At 39.7% G+C, this 10,248-nt stretch overlaps 1 protein-coding gene across 12 annotated transcripts in view; it reads right to left on the minus strand.

Moving 5' to 3' along the window:
• The window catches only part of TFAP2B (transcription factor AP-2 beta), a 219,507-nt gene extending 210,167 nt beyond the window's left edge, over positions 1-9,340 (minus strand). For 9 of the 12 annotated variants that reach the window (XM_073335731.1, XM_073335733.1, XM_073335730.1 and 6 more), the window contains exons 1-3: positions 9,136-9,340; positions 5,736-5,762; positions 4,241-4,699 (exon numbers count right to left, since the gene is read on the minus strand). In XM_073335731.1, coding sequence (XP_073191832.1) covers positions 4,241-4,699; positions 5,736-5,762; positions 9,136-9,216 — 567 coding nt within the window. In that variant the 5' untranslated portion in view covers positions 9,217-9,340. Of the gene's footprint in view, positions 1-4,240; positions 4,700-4,782; positions 5,063-5,735; positions 5,763-6,265; positions 6,314-9,135 lie in introns of those variants that run through there. The other 3 variants (XM_073335735.1, XM_073335734.1, XM_073335737.1) reach the window with 3 other exon arrangements.
• Positions 9,341-10,248: the final 908 nt, after the last annotated feature.

Raw genomic sequence — 10,248 nt, forward strand, 5'->3', positions numbered from 1 at the left:
GTGTGAGAGAGAGAGAGAGAGAGAGAGAGAGAGAGATGGGGGGAAGGGAATTACACAGAGACAAAATATAAGAGCTATTAAATCGATTGTCTAGAAAAGTCACTCAATCTCTCTCCTCAACCTGTCTACTTTCACCCTGGTTAGAAGCACACCTGTTATTATGGCATTAACTTCTTTAGCAGGAAAACAAACAAAGATGGTTACACTGTAGCAGGGGCAAATGTTAGGTATTATTTCTTAATATAAATGGTCTGATACAGAATCCCTCCTCAATGAGCAACAACCACCATCGGAGAGAACAGAGGTGACTAAAGAACCATTTTTAATAGATTTCAATAAGTGGTTCAGTTTTGTGGTCAGTTCTAAACTGCGGGTGTAGATAGATAGATAGATGATGGGTGTATAGATAGACAGACAGACAGACGGCTTTGGGTTTGGTTTGGTTTTTTTTCCCCAAAGACACATTAAACACCTTTAAGTCATGGAATTCTCCTCTTATTCTAACTTTATCTTTCTAAGTAGTGTCTTAGTTTATCATAAGAGCTTATGTAAATATCTTTCTATTCTCAGGAGACCCCATCTAAGGTGGGATATGAGTTAGGAGAAAATTATATTTTCAACTGCACATCCAAAGTGTGATGGAACAATAAACAATATTTCCTTGGATTCCTTTCCCTCTTGACTCCAGCCTCCCAATTACACGCCCCCCCCCCCGGTTCCTTTTGTCTTTTTTTTTTTTAACTCCCCCTTAATCAATAGGCCACGTACCTACAGGGTATCACAGAAAATAATCAGGGAAAAATATCAAATACAATTAGAAGGTCCTTCCTTTTTTCTCTTTCTCCTTTAGCAGCTTCTACTGTCTTCAACGAGACAGAGGAAGATGGACAAATTGTGCAGCTTGCTGGAGAGCATCATTTTGCAACACGATGCTATAAAAATGGAGGCAAATATTAAGCGCCATCTTTCTTCCCTTTTTTAACCTCACCTTATCTCGATATTGCCTGGCTATGTTATACCTATATGTATGTGTATGCACGCCACTCCCTTCATCAGCAACGTGGGTTAGTTGTTGCAGTTAATGAGAAGACTCTTGTCTGATTTTCTATCTAATTACGCCCCCCTGCTGGGTTTTTGTACAGGATATTCGCGCAGCATGCTGGCAGTTAATAGTCACAGAGAGGATCGTAAAGATTTAATTAGGACTGCATGCGGAAACGTGGAAAAACAACTCAGACTTTTAATTACTAGACTTCTTTAGTTAAAAGTGATACCAGGGGTTACTTTATAAGAGACTCGGGTGTTTTGGTGCAACTTAACTTTCAGTCTCCCTAGCTTGCATACACAGGCGGGGATTGGGGCTGGGGGGTGGGGGGAGTGGAGGAAGGGAAGGAATAGAGGTTGTAATGGGGAAGATGATGAGTTTCCAGCATAAATTTAGCAAACCTGGAGATGTATTTTTGCAAATAAACTTGATAGCACTGACCCGTTCTAAACATCATCTCCTTACCCAGCAGCTATAAAATAACTGAAATATAACCCACAGAATTTGTCATTTATTTTGCAAACTCTGGATGTATATGCGTGTGTGTGTGTGGGGGGGGTGTTAGTTGCATTTCTTTCCTGTAGCTTTGGTTATAATAATGAATGAGTTCCCATCAGGTACAAAAGGTGCAGATCCCCTAATCAGTGAGGAATAAGGATGAAACTGAAATGGCTATTTTAATTCATTTTTTCTACTACGGGATGCATATTTGGTTTCAATGTGAAGATACTTTCTTTCTCTGTGCATATTTGTCGGTTGTAAATTGCAGATTGTAAACCTAATTCGTCGCAAAGGACAGCAGTGTGCTTACAATAGCAGAACCCTATGTTACAACCACTTAATTATGTTCCTGGACAACGGATTGCACATGGCCTGGACTTGGGTTTATATCATATCCTCATTTTCTCTCTCTCTTTCCCTCTCTCTCTCTCCCTGCCAACTAAACACAAATTTATGAAATCTATTTAATCAGATGGTGTAAGGAAAAAAAAAACTTTACTCAAAAAGTAAAACTTTGTGAGTAAACCCCCCTGAATAATACTTTTCCCCCCCCATAAGGCATAGAAAGTAGGTGTATTTATCGGCTAAACAGGATTTTTTTTACCTGTCCTAGAAAAAAACTCCATATTAAGAATCACATATTAAGAAAACCGCCCACTTAACCTGGCTCGCAAACACAGATGGAAAATAATAGAAAATGCCTGTCAATAAATACAATCCCATCACCCCCTCTGTGCCTATTTATACTAATTTGTCGATGAGCACTTTCATCTTCATAAATTATCTCTTGGAATATTTTTGTTTTCAGTTTGAGATCCGACCTTTAAAAATAAGTACCTGCCTCATTCTTCCAGTGCACTCTCCTTCATAAAAATTATGCACAGAATTCCAGAGATAGATTCCTGCACGGAAATACCCGGTCTGCAACGCCCCTTTAGCTATTTGGATGAGTAATTCAGCTACAACACAAGCTAAACTAGCTCCTCCATACCGTAGGCTATGGATATATTATGTTGTTTAGAAAATGACCATGCGACATGCCCCTTATTTTTATTCAGTACTTTGCGCCTTATTGAATCAGCAGGGACGTTTAATAGAAGGGTTCGTTTTGCTTTAAAAAATGCTTGAATAGGAATAACTGTATCCATTCTCTACCTATCTATAACAGAAGCACAACGAGTGTACCAGCTAATTATGTCGTTTTCTGTTGGCTTTGTAAATGACAATGCACTCATATTTTCTACACCTTTTTGGTACTAGATATAGAGAGATAAGGGATCCTATTCTGTTGTCCTTACTCAGGCAACACCCCCATTGCCAGTTTTGCCTGAATAAGGAATGTAGGATGAGCCCCATAAAGCCTATTCATATAGCTCAGGGAGTCCGCGTAGGTCTTACAAGTACAGTTTTAAATCCGTGCAATCCGATGCTCCGACTGCCATCGAGTTCAGAGGGAGCAGTAAACAAATACCAAGGAAAGCCTTTTCCATGATCATCGCAAACCTTACCGCACAAGGGTACAGGGGCGTGCGAGTCTTTAAAGTGACACCCGAGCAAATCACATTTGCAATTCCCCCTTTCCACGGATTGTATTTTCAGCAGTCTTGCATTTTTAAAGCGGGGCAATAGTAGGTCTTCTGTCTAATAAACCAATTACTCCTCATGCTTGTTTGGTACTTTTATGTTGAACAGGGTGGAAGCCCATTTATTTTAGTGAGGCATTTCATTTTAGTGAGTTCTTTATTCTCCTTTTTGCAGATTCCTCCCTTGCTATTTTTAAAAATCCGATCAAGACTTTTAAATATCCGCAACGGCAACAAAAAAGCAGGAAAAACAACAATACCAGCAACCATCAACCCTCGTGTAAAATGTGGGCCGAAAATCATGCATCCACCTACTGTGGGAGCTCTGCGCTAATAAGATCTGAACCGAGCCATTTTGAGTGAAATTGTTATGGGGCTTTTGTTTTAAGGAAATAGCCCGTGATGACTTTGGCTGGGGAGTGAGAGAGCTAGGAAATATTGTACCTCAAGGCCCATGAAACTCCATTGTTTCCTAAAGGATGGAACAGAACAATGATATATGATGTTGATATAGATAGAAAGAGAATACACACACACACACTATTTAAAAACAGTGCCCGGTGCAATCCTTTTATATATCCTTGATCCTATTACACTTGGGGGGGGGGGGGGTTGGTTTTGTTTTTTCCTAACTGGTAGTAATTTTTTAAATTTGTTATTCTGAAAGATCTCACTGAAATCCCCAAACTGCAAAGAGCTGGTTGGGAGACCCATATTTCACATGGCTTAATATCTGAAATAAGAAAAGCTTCCATAAACTTTATCCCTTTTCAATATGCCTAGATTATTCAGAAACGCCTTTCTTTCTTTCTTTTTCTTTCTTTCTTTCTTTCTTTCTTTCTTTCTTTCTTTCTTTCTTTCTTTCTTTCTTTCTGAGTTCATTATTGTAGCTTTCATCTTGTTAATGTAAATTGTGAGGTGTGAGAAAGAAAGAAAGAAAGATTATTTTTAAGAAAAATATAAGTCGGGAACGACACAGAAGAGGCAGGGGGGAGGTCCTTCCGTTGTCTAATTGCTATGATTCATAATTGATCATTGTTGACTATGTGTCTCCCAGCTGCTAAGACTTCTTCAGGCTCCCTGGCAGTAGGAAGGAGCAGGAACTCCTTACCTGCACGTCCTCCATCCCTGGGTGTCCGATGCCATGCAGAGAAAGGCTGTCTCCCATGCCGGAATCCAGGCCATGGTGTGCCGAGTGAAGGAGAACATCTGGCCGCCTCACTGAGTGGTAGTCCCGCCTGGGGTCCAGTCCCGAGAGCTGAGGCAAGGCGGCCCGAGGCTGGGGCAGCAGTGAGCCGGCTTCTGATCCCACCTCTTGCCTCTGCCTTTGTCCCCAAGGGTGCTGCTGGGGTTGATGCAAGGGGTTTAGGGAGTAAGGGTCATTGACATGGGAGTACGGGTCCTGGCTTTGGTGGTAAGGAAGAGGCTGGTAGGGGGGTGGGAAGTAAGGCGGCTGGAAATCCGAGGACGGGGTGTGAGACAACGGCGGGGCGCTGGAATAGGGTCCCTGGGAGACAGAGCCCAGCTGGGACAATCTGGAGCTGTGGCTGGGGACTCCATCATGCCGGTCCTAAAAACAAAAATGGGAAAGGAATAAAAAAAAAAAAAGGAAAGGAAAGAAAAAAAAGAGGAAATGAAAAACAAATCACTCACCGCAAGATAAAATAAAATATGCATTTAACTTGACCCCTTAAATCGAAATAGTCCAGCATTTTCCTGTCCTGATCATGTAAGTTTCCAAGAACAAGCGAGAAGGGGGAGGTGGGAGAGACATATACTAAAATGTCATAATTTAAAATGCCGGAGTGGCGCTCTCTGTTTATGTGCAGTTTGTGGGGCTTTGATCCATTCTCTGGCTGCCTAGCACCCCTCCAAACTACAGCGTATAAAGTTTTCACACATCTATTCACTCCCCTTCACCACTAAACGCTGGTTAAAAAAAAAATCACCCACTCATTCTGCCTGGGAAGGTCAGAAGAAATGTTGTCATAGTCGGAGGACAAGGAGAGGGTGAAAATAAATTTAAAATGTGTCTTTATGTAAAGTCAGCCCTCTGGGATTTTTTTTTAAAATAAATACATATATAAAAACATTAAAAATCCGTCCTGAACAAATCCAGCCACTGTGATTTCTGCAGCAACTTCGAATGTATTTTATCCCTTTCAAATATTATTATACTCCAAAGGGTGGGGGCGATGGGGACATTAAAATAGTAATTAAAAGTCTTGCTGTGTGTATTGGGGGGGGGATGTGAAAGTCTTCAGAGAAAGTGTGGGAGAGGAGTTTTGTCCAACTCCATCCTAGCTGAGGCTGCAAGGCTAAAGTAAACAAGAAAACATCTAGTCCACAAAGTGGTGTCCAAATCCCCACCAGCGATGGCAAAAAAAAAAAAAAAAAAAAAAGTTTTCCTCTTCCCCCCAGCTCAAACCAAGAACACACAATGCAAAAAGGAGAAGCAGCTGCAAGCCTCCTCCAATTATTGTGCTAAATTACCAAGCCAAAGGCGTTCAAGAGAGAGAGAGGGGGGAGAGGGAGCGAGAGCGAGAGAGAGAGAGAGAAAGAGAGAGAGAACATGCAATTCTGGTACAACATGGATCCAAACTCACCATGGCGGAATAGGTGTGGACTAACATCTGGAAATAAAAAAAAGTCTTGTAACAGCTACAAATAAAAGAGTGGTGCTGATAATAATAATTGTAATAATAGGAGAAAAATATCAAGGAGCTCGGCAAAGGGACGTGTTGGACACAGGAGAACAGCTTGAGGTATTTCCAAGTCTAGCCATCAAAAATCATCATAAAAAATTAGCCAGTGAGCCCCCCCCCCCGCAAAAAAAAAAAAAAAAAGAGAGAGAGAGAGAGAGATTGGAAACCTATGTAGACATCTATGATTTCCCCCCTCCCCCCTCTGGTTTTATTTATTTATTTTTTTTATTTCCCTTTGAGCTTCCAGATGCAATCCTCTTCAACCCAAGGCTAGGCTGAGACTGCTCCGATGCCCCTTCCTCCCTGTCCTCCCCTACGCCGCCTCATAATAATTGATATTCATGACTATTAATATTACACGACTACTTTAAAGGGAGAATGCAGGACCAAATGGAGCGTGAAGCTTGCAGCCAGCTCGAGAGCTCCCCTACCATTGTAAATGACGTTCATTCAGTGGAGAATTACTAGATGTAATCAGACGAGGGGGGCTGGCAGAAGCCGAGTTGGGGGAGAGAGGGAGAAGGTCCGGGTGGGGGGGAAGTTTAGCAAGGAAAAGACATAACTTCAATTAACTCAGGCGGAGGAAGAAGTGTAAACTAGACACTGCTGGTTTGGAGCAAGGAAGTGCTATGGAGCAATACTGGAGGCTAAGAAAAAAAATCATATTTCCTTCTTTTACATTTAATTATGCATCCAGATAGGAGAATCCGATTGCCTTTGGTGCTTTTGTCCATATTATATATAGTTGTAAACTTATAACGGGGGAGGGGTGAGCCTTCCTGATCCTCTCTTCAAAAATAAATATAGAAACTATTCAGCCACTATAATGTGTTTGTTTAGAGCGGCAATTAAGGACTTCGACTGAATGTTGTAGATCGCATTTATTTATAAAAGCAAAATATCTCAAACGTACAAATAAATCAGTGTTAAGTCGGGTTCCATTTAATTCTCCATGCTAATTTGCCCCCTAACTATGCCAAAAATGCGCCCAGTTTTCACCCAGATGTAAAATTTATGCAATGAATTTTAAAGGATACTAAATTTATAGTTTCTAGGCAAAGCCAGGGGCAATATAAAAACCCTTTTGATGTTTCAGGAACCCGTTCGACTGGCCTGCCTGCCATTTCTGTTAAAGTTCAACTTACGTTCCCTCCTAAAGAGACCCACACTTCCCAGAACGAGTTCCTCTCCCACTTTTGTTTTAAGAACATATCAATTTAAGTAGATAGGGTTTTTTTAGACCATACTATTAACTATAAATCAGAGAGACAGAGAGAGAGAGCGAGACAGAGAGATTTTTTAAAAAACCCTGGAAAGTTTCTATCTATCTATCTATCTATCTATCTATCTATCTATCTATCTATCTATCTATCTATCTACTACACGATTCTAGGGAAAGTAGTAGGATGGATATTTTTTGTTAACTCTAGGCATTACAGAATCACTTCCCAAGCATCACAAACTCAGAGTATATCATGTTTCAAGACAAAACACAAACAAAATGCACCCCACTGCTAAATCCCCTGCATCCAACATAAAATAAACCTACAAGTATGAATAAAATTTAAAGCAGGCAAAGAGCCTTAAATGTGTCCTCTGGCAGAAAAGAAAAAAGAGTCCAGAGACATATCTACCTCTGGATGGCTGTTATTGTGAAGGGCAGATCATGGCTTTCCACTTGATCAGTATTTGCTTAAGGAAAAGCAGGACTGGGATGGGGGGGGGGGGCTGTTCGAAGGGGACAGAGCTGTGCCCACGCCGATACTAATTCTGCATATGCTGGATTTTGCGAGCGTTCAGTTGATAATTAGCCTGACGGGAGCTTTTGAGAGTTGAGACATTCCTTCTAACGGGAAGACAGCTCCCCGCCAGGATCATAGGGCTGCTTAGAGAGCGCACACGGAATCGTATTCACTACTGTTTTACTCTCAGGCATGAGGCACTTTGATAACCTTTGTACACTTTATCTCGATCACTTCATTTTATGAAACACTTCCTACAGATTAACACGTCCCTTCAAGTGATCTTTCTTTCTTTCTTTCTTTCTTTCTTTCTTTCTTTCTTTCTTTCTTTCTTTCTTTCTTTCTTTCTTTCTTTCTTTCTTTCTTTCTTTTTCTCCTTCAGATCTCTGGATTAAATATTAACTCACTTCCAGAATTAAGTCCTTAAAGGCTCTGACTTTTGACCAGCCGGCCCGTGACATGGTATCCACTCCATAGACTGCAGGGAACAGGGCTCCTTCTTTTGGACAAACACACTCCACACAGACTTTACTGCTAAAACAATCAATCGGCACCGTATCCTGCCGTTTGGAACGAGTTCTGTTATCGCAACAAACTCCACTGTACTGAAATTGAAGGGGGACCCTTCTTAACATCTCCTTAGCAAAAGTGCTGCTCACATTTGCAAAGTAACCCCCCTCCCAAAATAAAAAATAATAATTAAAAAAAGCGAGCGGGACAATACAGACGGCTTTTCCCTACACGTCTTTTTTCCTTTCTGCGAAAATGTAGTCCCTGTTTAACTTAAAAGAACCAAATGGACTGAGCATACTTAAAAAACAAACAAAAAAAAACAGGTCACGAAGCAATAGGAAAATTAGCAAATGTTTTACATTTTTGCTTTTGAGCCTCAAAAATCAAACCTTTCTGAATAATCCACACAACTTTCACTGTTCTCTGACTGTATCTATGTAGCTACCTCTGACTATATATGTGTCTATGTGTGTATAGACACTGATGTATGTATATATTTCAGTGTATTTATAAAAAAAAAAACACACACAAAAAAACCCCACACAGATGCATCTTATAAGGAAGGCACAACAAGAAAAACAACAACCTCGGGTTGCTCTAAGATTGGGGCTGAAAATAGGGGGGAAAAAAACAAACCAAAACCCACAAATGTATCAAAGCATAGGATTACAAGATTGTGTTTCCTTTCTTAAGCTTTTTTTCTTGACATTTGTCCGCGTCTAATGGAATTATGTTTAATTGGAGATCTAAAAATCAAACTTTTGCCTTTAAGTTGCCTTATCCCAACCCCCAGATCGTTTCGCTGATGTTTTAAATCTCATCAAACAGCTTAAAAAAAAAAAAAGCTGAATAGAAAAAAAAGCAAATAAAGAAGCATATGAACATTTATTCTGGGTTTCCTGAATGTACATGTGTGTTATCTATATAGCTCTCCATATGTATGTACCTATCTATAGATGTATTGTATAAACGTACATATAAACATGTAGATGTATATTTATATACTGCAAACATATCTCTCACACACATGCATATTATATACTCACCTCATAGATATCTTCATACTTGACATTTTCAACCAGTTTCCAGAGCATGATCGCAGGCTGTTCTCTAGGAGGTGAGTGCATTCATGTGAAGAGCAGATGTCTGGATTCTCAGTACTTCTCTGTCTGTAATGATCCATCTATAATTGGAAATGGGGGACAGGCAGCAAATCCGACGTTCCTCTTCCATCGCAACTTATATCTGTTGTCTGAAACAATAGGCTGCAGAAGTAAACCTCAATCGGAGAGTAAAAACATTATTGGTTATATATATGCACACACAGACATCATATATATATATATATATATATATATATATATATATATATATATATATATATAATCTCACAAGTACATGATATATATAGATATACATATATACATATATATATACATATAATCTCACAAGTATACATATACAGACATATATACATCTAGATATAGTCGGATATGTACACATAAGCATACAAATACATGCATACAAATAGATATATATGCATTCATATGTATAGATCACACTGTGTGTGTGTGTATATATATATACACTTACATGAACACACATATTCATATACTGTGAAACTCCACGATACACACAAGTTTATCGTTGTGTGTATCATAATATATGAATATGAGTGTGTTACTCAAGAACACACACACATATACACCCACTTATTAATAATATCCATTATTCTCTCCACTGTGTGTGTTTATACACAGCAGACAGAAGAGTGGATATTTGTATATCCTTATTTATACTAAAATACAGACTATTTTGCCTCTATGAGAAACGATGCACCATTTGCAATGAGATATTATGTTTCCCTCCACATACTCTGTTTTTACGTACATGTCCAGAAATTCTCTCTAGTATGCAGTAAAACACAGAAGCAGAGACTTGGACATTAAAGTGGAAGGAGCAAATCTAAAGTAAAAGCTTTTCATCTGGAATCCCTGTACTCATGGCTTAAGCAAGATAGTTCATAACTTGGGACATTTTCTCGGCACAGCGTAGATCTTAGCATATCCCGAACATCTTTCTAAGAGCTAGTCGCTACTTTCAAAAGACACTAACACCATGAAGTTATATTTGTGCTTTTACATGTCTCCGTTGATCTG

This window comes from Lepidochelys kempii, chromosome 3, assembly GCF_965140265.1.
Source record: "Lepidochelys kempii isolate rLepKem1 chromosome 3, rLepKem1.hap2, whole genome shotgun sequence".
Taxonomy (NCBI): domain Eukaryota; kingdom Metazoa; phylum Chordata; order Testudines; family Cheloniidae; genus Lepidochelys; species Lepidochelys kempii.